This window comes from Rhinolophus sinicus, chromosome 1 (genome assembly GCF_057876585.1).
Source record: "Rhinolophus sinicus isolate RSI-liver-muscle chromosome 1, RSI-T2T, whole genome shotgun sequence".
Classification (NCBI taxonomy): domain Eukaryota; kingdom Metazoa; phylum Chordata; class Mammalia; order Chiroptera; family Rhinolophidae; genus Rhinolophus; species Rhinolophus sinicus.
The window spans coordinates 186,412,687-186,433,664 of record NC_142501.1 but is presented as its reverse complement, the minus strand read 5'-3'; the positions used below and the strand labels follow the sequence as shown (position 1 = coordinate 186,433,664).

The following is a 20,978-nucleotide window of genomic DNA, read 5'->3' as shown; positions in this document are numbered from 1 at the left end:
TACATGTTTACTTTTTCCTTCCATTAGGAATATTCCAGGGAAAAGCCTGACAAGCACTTATATTAAGATACCCTGTCTGTTTTCATGTCATCTGCTGAGTTGGGACATCTGTGTTCATCCAGTAATTTATAAAAATGCAAAATAGAATAGGGTAAAGGCACCTACTAGACACTTTCTCTTGTTATTTAAAACCATTACAAGGCATTCTTGAGAGGAGGCACCTGATACTACTCCATCAAGTCAAGCAAATAACAATAGCTAGCTGCTATTTGACTTTCAAGCAGTCCTTGAATCTGCCTAGTAACATCATAAAAAAATAAACCGTATTAGTTTACCAAAGCATCTCCTTAGTTGACATTTGTTGGCTTGCTAATGACCATAACACTCATTTCTTCACGCTCATAAATAAGCCTTTTAACAATCTGTTGTCAAATCTGCAAACATAAATCAAGTTGTCTATCATTTCCAGAATCTATCTTATTCCTTTCTTCAAAAATAAAGCTAACCAGAGGGTAAGGGGGAGGGGGTGGTAGACGAGGGTAAAGGGAATCAAATACATGGTGATGGAAGGAGAACTGACTCTGGGTGGTGAACACACAATGGGATTTATAGATGATGTAATACAGAATCGTACACCTGAAATCTATATAACTTTACTAACAATTGTCACCCCAATAAACTTTAATTTAAAAAAATAATAAAAATAAAGCTAAAAGTTACCTATCTATGGTCTTGTGGTATCTCTCCTATTTGCCATGACTTTTCAAAGACGACTAAACAGTAGCTCTGAGATCATGGCTGAAAATTCTGTTCACCCTGGTACCTATTCATCTGGCCTCACTTTAAACATCTTGATGTTAGTTTACTAATCCCTCATCTATTTGGGGCTGAAAATTCCTACTTTTCATAGTTTACTCTCTATATTCAGTTTAGAAACCCATCTAGAAAAAACAGGAGTTGAATGATTCTGCTACTTCTCTAATATGCTTTCTGTAATCTCTAAGCAGCAGACTTACTATTTCCTTGTTCTTTTTGACTGAAAAAACAACAACAAAAAAAAACATACAGAAAAAGACTTACAGTTCCTTCTAGTCTTTACCATTTTTTTTTATCCTCAGTTTATGGGGAGTCTTAATTCATGACACTTTTAAAATAGAGTTGCTACATTTCTACATTCACCCGTGCTTACTCCCTTCTTTATATCTTTTATACCTACATTTGAAATTTCAGATTGCTAGACAGCCATTCAACTTTCCTGAGCTGTCTCCTATTTTATTTGAATTATTTCACAATTATTCAACTAGAAGTTTGTTTGTTTGTTTATTAATCTCCCTTTATAAACCATAATCCCTTTTGAGACTCAAGTCAATGAGTCAAAAACTTTTCTTTGAACTTTTTGTAAAAATTTCCTCCAAAGTCCAGGATACTTGTCTGACTCTCAACCCTAAGGTTTGCTTTTCTGGGCATCATTAACTATTAGCTTGGAGTTGTCAACATTATTTGTGTCAAAGCACATGACTGATGATAGTCTCCCATGTGACACAACCTCATGTGTACCCCAAGTTTTACAAACCTCAAGTATATTTTGTCTGGAAGTGGAACATTAATCATATTAATTGCCACCTATATTGGCTATATATCAGTGCTATGGTAACATTGATAAACAGGCTGCTGATTGTGTAGAATTCCATGCTACTTTTTTTTTTTTTTTTTTAGGAGGGTGCAGCCCATAGTGGTCCATATGGGGATTGAACCAGCAACCTTGGTGTTATTAGCACCACACTCTAACCGGCCACCCCTCCATGCCACTTCTTGTAAGAACATAAGAGCAATAATGTCATCAGGATAACCTTGACCACACTCAACTGTATGTATTTTTAAGAGAGTAGATGAGTTACAATTTTACTTCTTTCACTATTAGTAACAAATTATTCGCAATTCACATCGTGTGCCATGACCAAGTTGAAGATGGCAAAGGTGCTTTCTCCCCTCCATACCACAACTAGCTTTTCCTTGTTTGTCAAAACTAAGTCCAGGCCTTGATTTTAAATTTGAGGGTATTCAGTAATTATCTCATCAGGATGAACCAAGTCTCCTTTCATAACAACCTGTCTTTGTACAATCTGGGTGCCATTTGGCTCAGTAGTCTGTAACATTTTCCCTCAGTCCTATATATTATTTCTAATGTGGTAGTATTTTGGCGGTCTCTTTATATGAACCTTTTAAATATGGCAATGAAATTGCATGATGCTTTGAGAGTAAAGAAATGTTAAGTTTTGCAATCTTTAATTTAAAATAAGTTGATCAAATATAACTCAAAGCTAAACATAAAATCGTCTGCAAAAGGTATTTTTCTAACAAACACTAACAATGAATACTAAATTTAAAACTGTTAGATCATTAGACAATGCACTCAGTGATGAAAGCGCCAAGGACAAACAGGCTGGAAAAGAAAGAAAAAGAAAGGAAGGGAAAGGAAGGGAAGGGAAGGGAAGGGAAGGGAAGGGAAGGGAAGGGAAGGGAAGGGAAGGGAAGGGAAGGGAAGGGAAGGGAAGGGAAGGAACTTATACAAAAAAGGGGAAATTTGGGAGTTCCAAACAGGCCATCCATCCATGCTGGTTTTCTTCTAATATACAAATTATGGCTAAATTAGAATTCTCTTTTTTTCATTAAGAGCCATTTGTAATGAACAATTTTTTCATTCTCCAGTTGCTTGTATTATAATTTCCATGATGTGTTACATTAAAGCCAATCTATTTCTTACATATAAAATACAGTATTTGCTTAGAACTTGCTTCTCAGAATATTTATTAAGGATTCCTGACACACCTTTAAAAATCTGTTCTATACTCCAAAATCTTCAATATAATCTTTAGTAAAGGTGGTGAAAACTTCTTTAAATTTTTGTATTATTATTTATGAAGCCTCTTTCCTATCTATTCATGTGACCCACTCCAATTCAATTTCCCTGATGATTTTAACCTACAAAGTTTTGATCAAATGAACCCACTGAAGCTACACTTTCAAAAGGCTAACACATTTTTTATCAGATCTTAAAAAGACTTTCAAAGTTCTTCACTTTATCTAGGAAGTCAAAATATAACACAGCAAAAGACGAACAGCTTAGATGTGGCCCTTTGACCACCTGAATATCTTCTGACAAAGCAGAAGGGGGGAAAAGGAGAAGGAGGAGGGAGAGAAAAAGAGAGGGACGGAAGGAGGAAGAGTAAATATCAAAATATTAAAGAAATTGCTTTAAAATGAACACTTGAAAAAAGACCCATACAGTCTGCTAACAAATGTGTTAGAATGCAACAGTTATTATTTTTCAAAATGGCCCTACTATTTATCATGGTCCTCTTTTTAAACTAATTTTTGCTATATTTCTAAGGACAGGGGGAATTTTTTTTACTTCTAATATGAATACAACTGTACAGTACTATAATGCATAAAAGTACCCCGAGCTGGAGCCCTTCTTCCCCATTGGGTTGGATTTAACCTGAGTGAACACAACTCTCTGTATTATTCCATTCTCACCCACGAGGCAATGGCAGCAAATGTCCACAGTAAATGCCGTAAAGCACTTCAAACATGAATGAACACCAAGGCAATTGGTTGTACTAATCTTTTTTCACTGCCCAAAAACCTACCTTTTAAAAATTTAGACTTTGCTTGTTTTATGACCATTTTCATATGAACTTATTTTTATGAACTGAAACAATTTCCAAAAACATATTTCTAACTTATCAAGCACTACTTTAAAAATTATTTCTATGTATATCTTCCACACAACAAAAATCAAGGTTATTTGTTTTTTCAGTTCAGAAGTCTGATGGTAGTTTTCAAAACCCAGTTAAAAGGACTCCATTTGTGATTTTCATGGAGGATGTGAAAGTCTGTCTCAAAGTCATCTAAACAGAGAGTCAACTAAACCCTCAGAATCTTAATTTTGTGGAAGAAATTTTGTGGGTTCATGTGTGCCTGGGCTATAAAACCTTACTTAACAATAATACTCTGGTCTAGAACCCTCACTTTTAAAAGTCATCTGAGATTCCACACTCGACCTAGAACAAAGCAGCAATTTTTCTGAATCACCTCTGTGCCTCTGTGCCCAAAGTTCCCCTACACTTTGAGATCTGGGGGACAGGGTCTCAAATTGGATATAAGTCTCTTTTGCCAAATCATCTTCCCAGAAGGATTGTGACTTACACTGAAGTTTGTAAACTTTGTACAACAGGAAAAAAATCAATGGCAAGACAACAACGCAGGCAGTACCGCTCAGCACAATAAGGACTGACCCTTGAGAATCACTTTCTTCTTCAACTCTGTCAGTAGAAAAGATGATACATTCGTCTTTCTTGGGAGGTGCTCCTTTGGGACAGACACATGCTACGTATTGCCCACCAGGCTCCAAGCCACTTATGCTTACTTGGCTCTTGCTGGAGTCTGCATTCAGCAGCAGCAGGTTCTTCTCACCATACTTGGAGTATAACACGGTCACCTCAGAGCTATGCGTGGTGTTGACCATGTTCCACATCAAAGTCACACGCTCTTTGGTCTCACTGACTGCTCTGAGATTTTCTATCGTGGCATTTGTCTCCATGGGCATTGCTCGATCCAATAATGCCAGCTCTTCTTTTTTACTTGCACTAGCTGAGGGAAGCTTACTTCCACCCATCTCCTCCTTTAAATTTCTTTTCCCATCTGGGTGGAACTGGAGTGACTGCTGGCTGGCCACAGTGGTGCTTGTTGAAATTCTAGTGCTTAGTGTTGTAGTTGAAGAAACGATGGAGGAGAAAGAAGGAGATAAGGACAAGGAAGCAGCGGAGGGAGGAGACAAAGTAGGAGTGGAAAGAAAAGTGGAAGAAGTGGGGGAGATAGAAAAGGAGGAAGAAAGCCAGGAAAATGGCAATGAACCAGTTACAGATGTAGATCTAGATTCTGGTGGAACCTTGTGTTCAGGGTGATCTCCAGTTCTTCTTTCAGAAGTGTCTGATGATATGGTGGTTGTGACAACACCAACCACTGTCACAGTAACCACAGCTTCTGACGTCCCAGCCAAATTTGTGGCCTTACACTTGTAATCCCCAGCATCCTTGTGAGAAATGCCTGTCAAGCTTATTACGGACCATCTGACTCCTTCTCCTGGAGATTCCTGAATTACTGGAAGGAAAGAAATATATACATATATACATACATATACATACAGACATACAGACATACACACACACACACACACACACACACACACACACATATGGAAAAAAGAAAGGAAAAAAGCAACATGACAACAATTTGGTTTTACATGCACCTTTTTCCCATAAGCCAATAGTGAAATGGCGCAATGCATGCAAATCCCTGATAATGGGTGATGGTTCTATAAATTACCTATGTGAAGGTCTAGTATATGGCAGGTGGGGAACGTTATTTTTAAAAGCCATGGGGCTGAGAATTAGAAGACTTTGTCTTATTACAGTTATGTCCACTAAGTAGTATGTGATTTCAGATAAGTCGATTAGTATTTTTAGGCCTCTGTTTCTGTACTTTTCCAATAAGGGAATAAGACAAAGTGATCTCAAAGATTCCGTCCAAATGTAACTTACTGTGGTTCTATGAAACACTTATCACAAGACCTTACTTAAATATTTCCCCAAATATTTTTTCATTGTAATAAAACACCATCGATCTGCAGAGGGCACAGCAGATCATTTTCTGGCATGAAGGTGTCATAATTTGTATTCTCAATCTTTCATTTTATATTTAATTTAGATAAACTGTTAAGCCATGGATTCTTTTATTTGCAGAATAATATATAGTTTTTGCAGAATTGGAATTTTACTTTCCTAAACACTAAAATCTAAAATATTTATATTCTACCTTGATTTCTGAAGCTTTTTAAAGAATAATAATGCACAGAGAAGTATTCCCAATAACCCCCAGTTTAACTCACTACCTCAAGGTATGGACCATGTATGATCAGTTTGTAGGAATATTAGGCCTTGACGTTTTTCTTGTATTCTATCAGGTTTCATTATTTCAATCTAGATTTAATTTAATTTTTAAAAGTTTTAAAAACATGTTGCTTTAATCATCAGAATATCACTATTGAAACTAAGGCCAAAGCATTGACTTGGTATGAGTAGAATTTGAAAAGTCTATGTAACCAATATTTCCAAAAATTATACTTTCTGCTTCATAATAAAGTTTGCATGTAATTTGTTATTTAAATAATCATTCAAAAAACAGAATCTTGTATGAAAATCCTTTTTGAGAATATTGTGATGGTTATATATTTTAGAGTGAGCCGTAGCCAAGATAATACAGCAAGATCAAGGCCTTACGTGCAACCACCCATGCACTGGAGCATATTTTTGTCTAAGGAAAAAAACAGATTCTTTATTTTCATCTGTGTAGTGAGATAAAATGAGGAAAATATTAACCAATAAAATGAACCTTTCAAATTCCTTTCACCCAACAATCTTGGCATAATTTCTTAGAATCAACCAACAAACTGCAAATCTCCCAAAAAACATGAGATGGAATTCAGACCTCTGAAAATTCCTTGTTTCAATACAGGCCTGAATTAAGAAAATACCTGTGTAATTCACTGGCGAGCTGCCGGGTCTGGTCCACGTGAGCTGAGGGGTGGGGTAGCCAGTGGCATCGCACCGCAGCAGGACATTACTGCCCAGAGTAGACGTGATCTGTGTGGCCGAGGTCATCACCGATGGTTTCAGACACTGATCCAACTCAGCGCGCTGAAACAAAATCCCTGTCAGGCGCTCGGGCCCACTGCACACCATCAGCGGATCCAGAAGCACTATGGCAGGGTCGGCAACTTTTGACACCTCGATCACTTTGGAAATGTGACAGTCACAGAACCAAGGGTTGTCTTGCAGACCTAAACCAGAGGGAGGAAGAGGCTGATAAAAGTTATGCTGATGGCTTCCATTCACATCACAGCCTCTTGGGGAAGCAGGTGTCTACACTGTCCCCCTAAAACAGAGGTGCTCTGAGGGATGAAACGGAGTCGGCTCTCTGTCAGTTTTGCCCTCTAATCCTGCCACTGGAATGAACATATCCTGTCAAGTCAGCACATTAATGATCACAGCTAAGTCACTGAGCATTTACTCTGCCCTAGGCCTTGTTCTAAGCACTTGTATGGATATGATCTCATTTAATCCCAACATTCCTATAAGGAGGAGAGTATTATTATCCCCGTTTTAAAAATGAAAAAGCTGAGATACAGAGAACCCAAATGATCTGAACACATAGCTAGTGTCAGAGCCAAGATTTGAAACCAAGTGCTACAGAATGCCATAAATATAGTGATAGGGACATTTCTAGGGTGCTTTGAAAGTACTTATATTATTATAAATAGTACAGGATATATTATTATAAATAGTATAGGATACTGAGAGACACCTAACTCGGCCTGCATTATGGTTTGTGATCTGAAGACATATGGAGGTAGTACACATTCTGTGTCGCAAAGCATCCAAGGGGATGCAAGCAATGTCAGGAGATAAGATTGGAAAGATTGGTAGAGCTTAGGACATGGCTTGGTGTGAATGTCATAAGTGCTAGCCATGCAGGTGCACTGTCTAAATCTCCCTTCAACAGAGAATCGACAGCAGGAGTACCATTGGCTGACAGCCTCCAGTTCCAAGTGCCTTCAGGATCTGCCTCAGCTTTCAGAGTTGCAAGCCGCAGTGTTAGTCCTTCAAGGAGGCTGTCAGGCAGACCTTAAAGGTGAGGAAAACGTTACTGGAAACTAGAGGAAAGGGGACCCTTGTGATGGAGTGGCAGGAAGTTTAGCAACACTGTCACCTGCGCTTAACGTGGAAAGTAGAAAACATACTCAATGCAATAAATAGTCTAGCTAAGGATATTTCCACACAAGAGTGTTGAGCTGCTGCCTGGTGTCTTCTTGCTGCTCATAGTAAAATGGAAAAGAGAGACAACAGCTAAAGGAAGAACTGTTAAATATAAAAGAGCCCAAACTTGCTAGGGTCAATAATAAAACTGTTTCTTCCTCCCAGTCTCTCCAAAATTCTCAAATTAAGAAAGGGTTTCAGAGTGAAAATCAAATCCAGGGTGCACAGGACTATAACAGCATTTGCTGAGATCTCTGGAGGCACTAAGATGGGGCTTCAGAGCCTTCAGGCAGACAGAAGTCTCACTAACGATCTTAAGGGTGAGGTCCCATAGCAGCTTCCCATAAAGCCCAAAGTTGAAAGGATTTATCTCAGAAAGATTTGTGGTTGTGGCTCTTTACTGATGGAGTGGATTATACAGTGAGGAGAAAAGACAGAGCTGTAATTTTAAAAAATTCTAAACATGATGGAAGATTTAACTGTTCATCCTAAATTCTAGATTTCTATTTATGCCTATTTTCGTTCTAATAGCAGTTCATGACTGGTTCATATTTTTCTGCCAGTATTGGTAAAAGTTTATTGTTTTTTTTAAATCTTCTATTTTAAAATTTTCTTTTATTTCATGAATGAATTACTTTGAACTTCTTCCTCTTACATGTACTCCTGTGAATCTACGACCAGTTCTCTAATATTGATTTGAATTCTACTCAACCTGCCAACGAACATCAAATTCATTCTATCATGTAATAATTAATATGTGTAGAATACTTTATACTTTCAAAATACTTGCTATGCCAGATTTTTTCTTTATAAAATAATACAAGTTGATGGTTACTGATTGCTTCCTATGTTGTAAATACTGCACTTGTCAAGACTCATAAAGGTCTGAGTTTTACCCTACGTTAGGGTGAGCTACTCATTCCAGTTTGCCAGTTTTATAGATGGTGACAGAAGACACAACATTTCTGGCCAGAGATGAAAGATAGCTTATTACTCACAGCTCTGGAGGGAGACGTTATATTTATTATACAGGGCAGTAAGCATGCCTACCCTTGGCTCCAGAGGGAGACATACCTCTACCTCCCAAAGCAGCTCTCTACACAAATATCCTTGAAAAGATAATTCAGAACAAAAGGTAGTCAGTGCCTGCCTCTGCTCACAAGACATGCATGGATGTGAGAAACCGTGGAAAATTGTCCTCAACCATGCTAAACATCTTAAAGGATTTGTCTACCTCAAGCCTATAATAGCATGAGGTAGGTAATATTAGTATCATCTTCACTCTAAAGAGAGAATAACCAAGGCTGAGGGAGGTTAAGGGATCTACTCAAGGTCACACAACTGGATGCACTCAGGAGTTGAATCTCAGTATGCTGATCTTAAAGCTCTCATTCTCCACCACCATGTGTATGTCTTATACTCACGTCAGGAAGCTAGTATGATTCTTCCAATTTCACGCCAGAGGACACTAAAGCACCAAGAGATTACTGTCTTGACTTTGTAAGGAGACCTGACTAAGTCCCAGATGTTTTAGCCTCCTTATCTAATACTCCTTCCACCACGACTCATTTTTTCATCACCTAACAACATTAGAGCTCTGGCTGACAGTTATAAGTGCTGTCATCTACAAATAACAAATGTCAAAGCAGCGATGTCTGGAGCACAAGTGTCTATGTAGGGAAAGATCCAAGTACTAGGACATTAATAACTTCATACATTGAAACTCTTATAAAAATGTGTTAACAATGAAACTAAATTCTTTTTAAAATCAATCCAACTGGTTATATCTAAAAGTTATGTAAACCAGAAAAATATTTTTAAATCCCTCAAAAATAAAATAATGTATTTATTCCAGCTTTAAAATATCTAAGGTGAAAGGCACAACTTTTAAAACCCGAATAACAGTGATCTAAGTGCTGAACATATTTATCAAGTGTTTTTTCTTCTGGGGACAAAGGTACAAGAACTATCTGAAGTTAAAGTGTTACTTGTACTGCATTCCTTCAAGGCAATATACCAATCACAATCACGGTAGTTTGTATTAATTAATTTTATATGATATTTTTGGTGAGGAGCAGGTGAACTTCGCTTTATCCTATTTCTAAAAGGGTCATGTTTTCCAGGCATCACAGTAGTTGGATTAAACGGACTAATTTTTTTGTGAAAAGTCAGCAATAAATTCCTGTACAAAATTTATTCTGCAAACTGTAAGATATTGAAAGCAAAGACCATGCACTAATCAGCTTTGTGGAGGCAGTGGTGTTCAACAATTCAAGGGGCAAAGGAAAGTCTTTCAACAAACGATGCTAGAACACCAGACATCTGCTTGGAAAAATATAAACCCCAACCTCTACTTTACACTATACTAAAAACTATTTTGAGATGGATCACAGTCATAAGTATAAAAGCTATGAATGTAAAGCTTAAAAGTTAAAACAATAAAGAAAGTAGAATATCTCTGTGATCTGTAGGTAGGCAAATATTTCTTAGATGGGACACAGAGGCACTAAGAAAAAAACAACAACAACAGATAAATCAGATGTCATCAAAATTTAAAACTTTCTTACCAAGGACACCATAAAGAAAATGAATAGACAAGCCACAGATTCAGAGAAAATATTCATAGCGCTGACAAAAGAACTGTATTCAATAATAAAAAAGAAAACTAACCTCAAAAAATTATAAAGAAATATACCAGTGGCAAATAGCACTGAAAACTTGGTCAACACCATTACAGATGTTCACCAACTTACAATGGAGTTACATCCCAATAAACCCATAGTCAGCTGAAAATACTGTAAGTCAAAAATGCATGTACTACCCCTAACCTACCAAACGTCACAGTGTAGCCTAGCCTACCATAAACATGTCCAGAACACTTACATTAATCTATAGTTGGGCAATTATCTAGAGTTCCATCTCAAAATTAATTGCCTTCCTCTTCTTCCCACCAGAAGAAGGAGACACAGATGGACATCTTGTAGACATGATGGGATGAGAAAACACAAAGCACAATAGTACCTAAAAACGCTAACAACACAGTACACTGTAGCGTATTGGTTGTTTACCCTCGTGATTGCATGGCTGACAGCTGTGGCTCGCTGCCATTGCCCAGAATCATGAGAGAGCATCTTATTACCACATTCCTAGCATATTGCTAGGAAAAGATCAAACTTCGAAGTATCTACTGAATTTGTATTGCTTTTGCACCATGGTAAAGTGAAAAAATCGTAAGTTGAACCATCATAAATTGGACCACCATAAATTGGGACAATCTGTAGTCATCAGGGAAACACCAATTAAAATCACAATGAATTACTGCTTCCCAAACCACCTCCTCCACCCCCGCCAAGAATGGTTGAAACCAAAAAGACACTTCTATTACTGAGGATTGGAGCAAGTAGACTGCTATGCAGTGCCAGTGGGCGTGTAAAATGGTATAAACTCTTCAAAAACTAGCAGTTTCTTAAAAAGTACCGTGTTTCCCCCAAAATAAGACCTAGTCACACAATCAGCTCTAATGCGTCTTTTGGAGCAAAAATTAATATAAGACCCGGTCTTATTTTACTATAAGACCAGGTCTATAATATAGTATGTATAATATTATATTAATTTTTGCTCCAAAAGACGCATTAGAGCTGATTGTGTGGCTAGGTCTTATTTTCGGGGAAACACAGTATATATGTAGTTTTCCTATTCCCTAGCACTTTCAGCACTAACAGTTTATCCAAGACAAATGAAAATATATGCTACAAAAAGCTTTGCACAAGAATGTGAATAGCAACTTAATTCATAAGAGCGAAACACTGGAAACAGCTTATGTGTCCAACAACAGGAGAAAGGATGAACAGTTGGTACATTCCTAAAACTGAATACGACGACTCAGCAATGAGGACCCACCAATACATGCCACAACCTGGATGAATCTCAAAAATACAGTGCTGACTAAAAGAACCCCGGCACAACAGTGCCTCTGATATGAGTCCATCGATATGAAATTCTAGGACAGACAAAGTTAACCTAATGGGATAGAAATAAAAATAACGGTTGCCTGGGATGGGAGGAGATTGACTGAGAAGGGTCACAGGGGATCTTTCCAGGTGGTGAAATTATTCTGTATCTTGATGAGGGTGTGAGTTTTGTGGAGGGACACATTTATCATCATTTACCAAATTATACACTTAAGATCCACTCTATGCAAATTATACCTCAACATCTCAATTAAAAAGAAAAGTTTAAAGAATAAAAGAATGATATCTCTGGAGATAGAGTAAATCTGAAGCTTGACTCTGCCTCTTTACCAGCTGCAAAAAAAGGGTCGTGATGATTAGAGACCCACCTCATGGGGCTTTCCAGAAGGCCGAGATACCACCGGGAGACTTCAGAAGGGCATCTGGCCAGAAGTAAGCCTTAGCTATGTGCAACTTGTCTCCTCCATGGCCTAGCAAAGGACAAGCACACTCACCGGGACTGAGAAGTGTTTGTTGAATTAAATTAATGCCATTTGTGAAAATTCAGGGGGAGTACACGGGCAGCTACAGCCCTTCAGGCAAACTCCAGTCTGAATAGGAGAAAAGCCCATGTTTACAATTGAGTAACTTGGGTAACAGGAAAAAGCACCCACAAAAGCATTTTATGACCTCTCCCACTGCGGACATTTTCTTCCAAGATAAATAGTGTCAGGCCTATGGAGTCTTCCTGTGTAAATATTTGCTTTTTCCGGAGAAAGAAGCCATGGAAATTTACCTGTATTGCAAATCAGAAGTCTAATCTAGTTTCATAGTTAATTTAAATGTTTACTTGCAGGACACCAGATTATGTTTTTATGGCTACATTACAGGACAATTTTGTGAAGTTGAAATTTTCACTCATGTAGAAGAGAGAGTAATGAAAAGCCTGTCCCTAGATTTTTATTAAATAAATACAGGATTTAGAGAGCTAGGTAAAGTAATGCACATGTGAGGAAAATAAGTCTAGTATTATTTTTTTATATGTATTTATTCATTTTTAAAAAAGCAAGTTGCAGAAAGCAAGTTTTATTTGTAAGAAAGCGCACTCCAAGCGTGGAGCGGGCTGACCTGAGGGTGGGTAGCAGCCCAAGCTGGGTATTATTACTCACCAAACCTGGAATTACAAAGGAGTAAGGAAGAGCATGGGTTCTGGGCCAAAGAGCCTGTAATCATATCCCAGCTCCATCACTACATGGTGAGTGAATATGGGCAAGCGGCTTAACTTGTGCCTCGTTTCCTCAGCTATAAAAGGGGATGAAATGGTACTTACCACAGGGTGAATGTGAGACTGGAAGAAGATATATCTGTAAAGTATAAGAGCTGGGCTTTGCCCTGAGTAAGCCCTCCATCAATATTACCATTACTATTATTATAAACAGAAGTTCCACCTTTTAACAATCATAAACACAAGACAATAAAAATTAAATAAAAGCAGAATGTGTCCCACTTATTATAGTACAAGAGTAAATTTCACAAAGCACCTAGAAAGATAATTACTACAGTTAAACATGGAGTTATAGAAAATCTAGAACTGGTCCTCATCACTATATTTTAATGATGAAATCTGAAGACTGAAATATAATTAAAATAATAAAAACACCAAAGCAGAGAAGTCTTCCTTCATAAGACACTCCCATCTCGGTCACAGCAGCTGTGGGTTATGGTTGATCTAGAATCATAAGCTCAGAGGCTTTCCATCTCATCTTCTAAAGACTGTCCCATAAAATGTCTCATTATACGTATTCTCATTACAGTCCTACCAGCAAGATGGAGTCAGTCCTCCCATCTCCATTTTCTGGATGAAGAAACTGAGTTTTCTGTGTGGAACTAACTCACACAAAGAAGATTTAGGCCTTCTTCCTCCTGTTGTTACACAGCAGGCATGGTTTTGTTAAGGCCAGATGCCACCCATGCTGGGCATGTTTCAAAATATCTTTTTGTTACTCGTTATGATGACATTATCATTACTTTAAAAGTAATGCATGATCATTGCAAAACATTTTAAAAGTATAAAAAAGTGAAAAGATGTTCACCGCTCAAAGAGAACAACAGTTAACCAACTAGTGTATTTTTTATCTTTTTCTTTACACATTCTAAAATAGTTACAATTATGCTTGATGTACAATCAAATCCTGCTTTTTAAATTTAATGTTATACCAAAAGTATTTTCATGTTACTGCCTTTAAATAGTCTATTTTTAAATAATCTAAACCCCAAAACATAGATAAAGCTGTTTACCTCCATGGACAATAAAATTTTATAACCCTTTCCCATTTGATCCCTAAGTTCTCATTTAGATTTAACTCACACAAGTGAAAAATATTGATGTCCTGGGCAGCCGGATGGCTCAGTTGGTTAGGGCGCAAGCTCTGAACAACAGGGCTGCTGGTTTGATTCCCACATGGGCCAGTGAGCTGCACCCTCCACAACTAGATTAAAGACAACAAGCTGCTGTTGAGCTTCCAGAGGGGTGGCCAGATGGCTCAATTGGTTACAGCGTGAGCTTGCAACAACAAGGTTGCCAGTTCAATTCCCGCATGGGATGGTGGACTGCGCCCCCTGCAATTAAGATTGAAAATGGCGACTGGACTTGGAGCTGAGCTGTACCCTCCACAAACAACTATATTGAAGGACAACGACTTGGAGCTGACGGGCCCTGGAGAAACACTTGTCCCCAACATTCCCCAATTAAAAACAAAAAAACGAAAACACAAACAAACAAACAAACAAACTATATGTATATATATATATATATATATATATATATATATATATATATCCTATGTATTACTCCTTCATAGTAATGTCAGTGACTAATTATTAGAGACCTATTAATAACAATTTATTAATTTGATTTTATTTCACTGGCAAAGGCTATTAGAAACAAAAATTGCTTTCAAAGAAACTTGGAAAAATATGTAGAGAAATAGAATCTCAATGTTTAAATTAAGACAATTTTTAGCTATTAGACTTACTCATAAGGAGTAAAAATTAGTGGCTAAAATAAATAAATAGGGGGTCTAATATATGGTGACAGAAAGAGAACTGACTCTGGGTGGTGAACATACAATGTGACACAGATAGTATAATACAGAACTGTACACCTGAAATCTATGTAACTTTACTAACAATTGTCACCCCAATAAACTTTAATTTAAAATAAATAAATGAATAGTACATATAGGTTGACATGGTGCCTATTACAATGTACAATAACACGGATTCCACAAATATTGTTAAACTGTTGTCTTTTTCTCTAACCCATTGTATAATACTTCTTTTATTCGCTAATAAAAATGTTTGAAGGAATAGATAAACAGTGGGCAAAACGTGAAATACCTTGTTTCCTCAAAAATAAGACTGAGTCTTATACTAATTTTTGCTCCAAAAGACGCATTAGGGCTTATGTTCAGGGGCTGTCATCCTGAAAAATCATGCTAGGGCTCATTTTCCGGTTAGGTCTTATTTTGGGGGAAACACAGTAGCGATATAAGAAAAGCTTATGTGATTTTTCCTTTCTATCTTATTCTTATTACTCATAGTTTTAGTCTCATAGGCACTAAAATGTATTCACATTTAAACAAAAGCAATGCTAAACCAGGTAAGTGCTGTCACAGCATTTCCTTTTTTACCAAAAAAATCTCAAATTTATCTTTTCTTTATACTTTACGTCAGCAAGTAGTTGAGTGTGTGATAATGGTCAGTAGGGATTCCTGGCACAAATTTAGCATCTAGTTGCTTCTCACTCCAAAAGGCTTAGAAGTCATCTCACTGGCCAAACACTCCGTTCTTTCATCCTTCTTAGAAGGATAGCCTCTTCTGCAGCCCTGATGGACATAACTTATGAACTGGCAACAGGGTCTTAACCGGGTCAACAAAATTTTAGGAAATCAAGCTGATTGACCAAAGGCCCAGGCTTGTGTCTCATACATAAGTATGAAGTGCTTCCCTGCCTCCAGATGCCCCCTGAGAAGGTTCTCATAAGGAGTAAAAATTAGTGGCTAAAATGATTTCACTGATTTCAATCAGGCCAATGCATTTCCTGGGTATTCACCACATGCAGAGCACCGTGCAAAGCACTGTGGGAAGATACGAAAAAAGAATAGAGAGACTTACTGGAAGGAGTTTACATTTTAAGAACTCAAAACAAATATCCATAAAATGCAAACAAAGTCAAGATCGAAATATACACAAGTAATCACAGCTAACTAAGAGACCAAATCCGTAGGAGACCTATCTGGGGCCAGTAAAATAAAGTGTCTTCATCATCTCTTTTTAGTTTAAGAAAATTTGGCGGCTCCTCTCCAGAACTAATCAAACCACTGCCACCTCATAAAGACGGCGATGTCCCTGTCCCACTCCTGAAGAAACTGATGAGGATTGAAAAGAAACCAGAGCAGAAGGTTGACGGTGGCAGAGAATGGAGCATTGGTGTGCTCAGAAGAATCAGGGCAGGTTGGTAGATTTTCTCACCTAGCTCCAGCCTCACTGATAGCAACATTCGTCTCTCAGTTTACGAGGCCAACTCCCTTCCCTCCTAACACACACACACACAGCTATTACACCTTACACAGGGTAAACTGACCTAGGTCAACTGATAAAGTACTATTCTATTAAACGTGTGAGTCGAGTGCAAGAAACCAAATTCAATAAATACGAAAAGACTTCACAGTTGAAGGTGCGCTGAGCAAATCACTTGGACCACAGAGAGAAGCGCAGAGGCTTATGACCTTACCAAGAATAATTCTTCGTGGTGAAAGTTCCAGGCTTCTGGATGATGTTGTAAGCACGTGGGACCAGCTCTCCAGGAATTCTGGAGGCAGTGTGGTCAGTTTGTTGCTTGATAAATCCAAGTAGGCGAGGTTCTTCAGGTACCTGACTGCTGCATTTGGCACACTGGTTATTTTGTTATTGTGCAAATCCAGGGTCCTTAGATGGGGCATGTCCAGCAGAGATGCCCAAGGGAAAGCAGCCAGAGAATTCCCATCCAAGCGTAACTCATGCAGTTGCCGTAGGTTGTAAAAGCTTCTGGCCTCAAGGCTGGCCACGGAATTGTAAGTCACCCAGAGGTACTGGAGCTGCACCAGGTAATAGAAGGCCTCGGCGGGGATTCTGCGGATGACGGTCTTCTCTATGCGCAGCTTCACCGTGTCCGCGGGCAAGTTCACAGGGACCTCGTTCATGTCCAGGTCATTACATAGCACAGACCTAGTGTCACAACAAGAGCAGTGGAAGGAAACCTTCTTCCCAACACCCATTTGAAAAAACAATACTTAAATTAATCATGCATCAATGTTTCAATCCTTACTGGTTTTCACAAAGTATCTCCTCAGCCTGTCTGACCTATTCTTTAATAATTCATCATCACCTTCCAGGGTGAACCATATGAAATGGCCATTCTTGTGGGTTAAAAATGATCAAATAGAAGCAGGTTCATGTGGTTCAACCTACTGTTAATGGAGCTCTTTGTGTCAGGCCTGGGCAACACATCACACCCATTATCTTATTTATGGTCACAAATGCCCTATGACATAGATATTGGGTAATAGGTAAAGGCACCAGCTCTGGAGTCAGGCTGAACTTGGCTCAAATCTAAGCTCTGCCACCTCCTCTGTGACCATGGAAAGCCACTTCACCAAGCCTTCGACTTCATTTTCCCATGGTGGCACTGTTAGGATGGTTAACTGAAATGGATGTAAAGTTTTATACCTTCCTGAGACATACCAGGCATTCAGTGGGTGCTTGCTATTTCTATCATCAATCTCATTTTTACAGATAAAATAACTGTGGCCAACCAACATTAGGTAACTTCCCAAGGTCACATAGCTTGTGGGTTACACAGCCATCCTTCAAACCTACATTTGTCCAACTCCAAAGTACACACTTAACCTCTTTAGGAAGTGACCCATTTTAAAAGAGTCCCGTTGAAGTTATAAATTGATCTTTTTTAAGGGGATAACAATTTAAAAAGGAATGGAAGGAAAGAAGGAAGAAGAAAGGAAGGCAAGATATAAGGGAGGAAGGGAAGAAGGAAAGAGCAAATCTTCACACTAGATGCTTAAAGTTGAGCTCTGTTTTAACAGGTGAGTCGTGTATTGCTTCTACCCCAAGGAATAAACCAGAAATTGCAAGTTTATTCCTTTTACCACTCACAAGCTTAAGTGACCTTGAGTCAGTCACGTTGTGAACTTGCTTAGTGGCACGTGTAAAATAGGCATAGAAAAACAAGCCTGTTCAATGTGAGTACAAAGTATGAAGAATCAGACAATTTAGATTCATTTTAACCTGAAAAAAGATCTATTTGCTGCCCATTGTATACTCATTCCCATTGGATTGCTGAAAATGAACAATGAAATGTTTTGCAAAGCGTGACTAAATTATAATACATTATACGTGTAGTAAATAATAAGAATAGAATGGCCATTCAGTAAAATAGATCACATTAAATCAGTGAACTTTAAAAGCCAGCCTATAATGTAAAGAGAGGTAAGAAGCATAAAGACGTGATGTACAGCTAGCGTCATTGTCATCTCCTGTCTGTAACTTTAGGATAAAACCATACGGAAGCATCAGAATTCTCTACGGACACTTACTCCTCATCTCTATTCTCTACCACAAATTGCAGTGCTACTTTAGACCAGAATGATCCAGTTTCTACTTATTAAGTCAGCATTCCAGTGTGCTGTAATGGAAAAAAGCCTGGATTGGAAACTGAAAGACCCAGTGTCTTTATCAACCAGTCATTGCATCAGCTCAGTGCTGTGACCTTGGACAAGTCAGTTAGTCTCTGTATGGTTTAGTTTCCTCATTTATAAAATGACAGCAGTCAAACTAGATCATTTCTAGCATTCTTGCCAAGAATAATACACTGTGATTTTTCTAAAATCCATCAATAATGGGGCCACCACAGAGAAGGAAACATTTCTGTGATTGTTTCTCAAAAGTACCTTGGCCTGAGTCATTAACTACTATGCATCTTTTGCCACGTAGGTCTTTAATTTGTTACACTCTTCTCATTGTCTTAAACCACCTAGTGAATCTCTCAAAATGATACCAAGAGTTGGTTAAGGAAATGTTATATAATAACAAGACAAACTACTCAGTAATATTTTTTAATTATTATGTTTTAAATCGTAAGACATAAATCGGGTGATTCTGTCAAAAAATAAGTTTAAGAAGCTCAGTGTCCACATCAACCAAGTCATAAAAAAATCTGATTTTGTTATTAAATCTCCTCTCCAAAAAAATTAGGGTCTACCATGTTTAGCTAACAAGAGTTTCTTTTTTGCATTTAACTTCTATCTCAAAGGACTCATGCATATTAACTGTATGTAATTATTCTCTCTTCTCAGGTAGCTGTTAAAGCAACCTAGAGGTTACATAACTTCTGTATGGCCCGACAGTGTTTGCAACAAACAGGGTTGATTTGTATCTTTCAAACCCCTTTTCTCTGTAAATTCCACTATCTTAAAATGAAAAATTCTAATTATGAACCTTTCTAACTTCACTCTTGTGATCTTCCTTCCTACTTTCTAAGGTCTAACCACTTGGCATGAATAACATCCAAAATGAAACAGAACACCTAAGAAGCAAATAAATACCTGGGCTTGTCTCGCATTGCCTGATGGGCCCTAACCTCTTGTGCTTTCTATAATCAGACTGAGCCGCCACACTTGTCAGCTTGACCTCCTGAAACGGACATTTTATGAATACGAGTGCAAAGAATCTTTTTGTAACACAGAATGTGTTTGAGAGTCTCCAATAATTTGAGGGGCTTTTAAGAGCTAAACTGCTCAAAATGAAAACAACAAAGTGGGCAACCAGTACTAACACAATTAAGTTAAAGCTTAAGGAAGTTAAACCTTCTTCCCTGATTACTGATCAACAATTTGCTTCAAAAGAAGGCTGTCTGGTTGGAGTTCTTTTTCTCAGAATCATGGGAAACTTAGCAGCAAGGAGAGGAGCATACCTTGATCCCGTGCCATCGTTTGTGCTGTGATCATCGCAGGTGCACTGTGAAGGACACGAAGAGCTCACTCCTTCCAAGAAACTAAGCACAATGCCCAGACATGCTAAGAGATGCATTGTTCCTTTTAGAGGTTATTTAACAAAAGGTAAAAACCAAACCCTAGCATTCAGAAACTGGTGAGCTTGGAATGCAAACAGCCATTTAGTAAGAGCAGATTACACAGGATTAGCTGAGATCTGTAGTTACTTAACCTTCAAGTGTATCTCGCAAGGGGATCAATCTTCCTAGCCTTTGAATATGCTTTCAGCAAAGTAACACATTCTAAGGAAAATGAAAATCAAACACATGTCAAGAAAATTTCAATAGTTGCCCATAGCAAAATTTGCAAGGAAATGCCTATTAAATTCTTTTCCTATGGATGTAATTGCTACTACACCTTGAAGATACACTTAATGTTAAAAATAATTCAATGCCTTAGCAGATACTAGAAAATACTGCAAATTGTTTACACTATAAATTTTATTTTGTGCATTTGCTTTTTACCAGCATGTGTATCAGTGTTTTATAAAATTTAGCTTTAAAAATACAAGCCTATGACATAAAGTTGATTTAGAATAGAGTTATCAATGTTGTCACACATTGGCGAGTTCCAAAAACAAAGCAGACAAAGTCCAGTGCCTAGATTTTCTAGGTCAAATGCTTCAATCCACCCGTGAAGTACAGGACTAAGGATCCGGTGAGTGTGTCCTGTGGCTCTCCCAGGTCATCTCAGCACAGTGTAAGCTCCTCCCTGCACGCTTATTTCTAACAAAGGCTATTATCTCTGTTTAAGAATATATTTTATTCCAACCTAGTTTCCCAAGATATGGGTGTTAAACCATAGCTAAAGATCAACTGTCATGTCTTTTAGCAAAGTTAGGCTGTACCAGAAAATAAAAATTAAATTAAATGGTTAAAAAACTACCTCCACAAATATAAAATGGAGAATCCATAGGTACAATCAAGGGTTTAGGTAATATATATATATATATATGTATATATATGACATTTAGTCTTCTTATTGGGTGCTTCTACCATCATCTTTAAACCAAAAACTTTCTTAAAAGAATCAATTTTATAAAA

General features: G+C 37.8%; 1 protein-coding gene across 1 annotated transcript; it reads right to left on the bottom strand.

Annotated features, from left to right (window-relative positions):
* Nucleotides 1–647: 647 nt before the first annotated feature.
* On the bottom strand, nt 648–19,982 carry LRIT3 (leucine rich repeat, Ig-like and transmembrane domains 3). The gene is made up of 4 exons (XM_019741899.3): nt 19,857–19,982; nt 16,623–17,095; nt 6,596–6,901; nt 648–5,163 (listed from the first exon to the last, which is right to left on the bottom strand). The coding sequence occupies exons 1-4, from the start codon at nt 19,970–19,972 to the stop codon at nt 4,001–4,003; spliced, it is 2,058 nt and encodes a 685-aa protein (XP_019597458.3). The 5' UTR covers nt 19,973–19,982; the 3' UTR covers nt 648–4,000.
* Nucleotides 19,983–20,978: the final 996 nt, after the last annotated feature.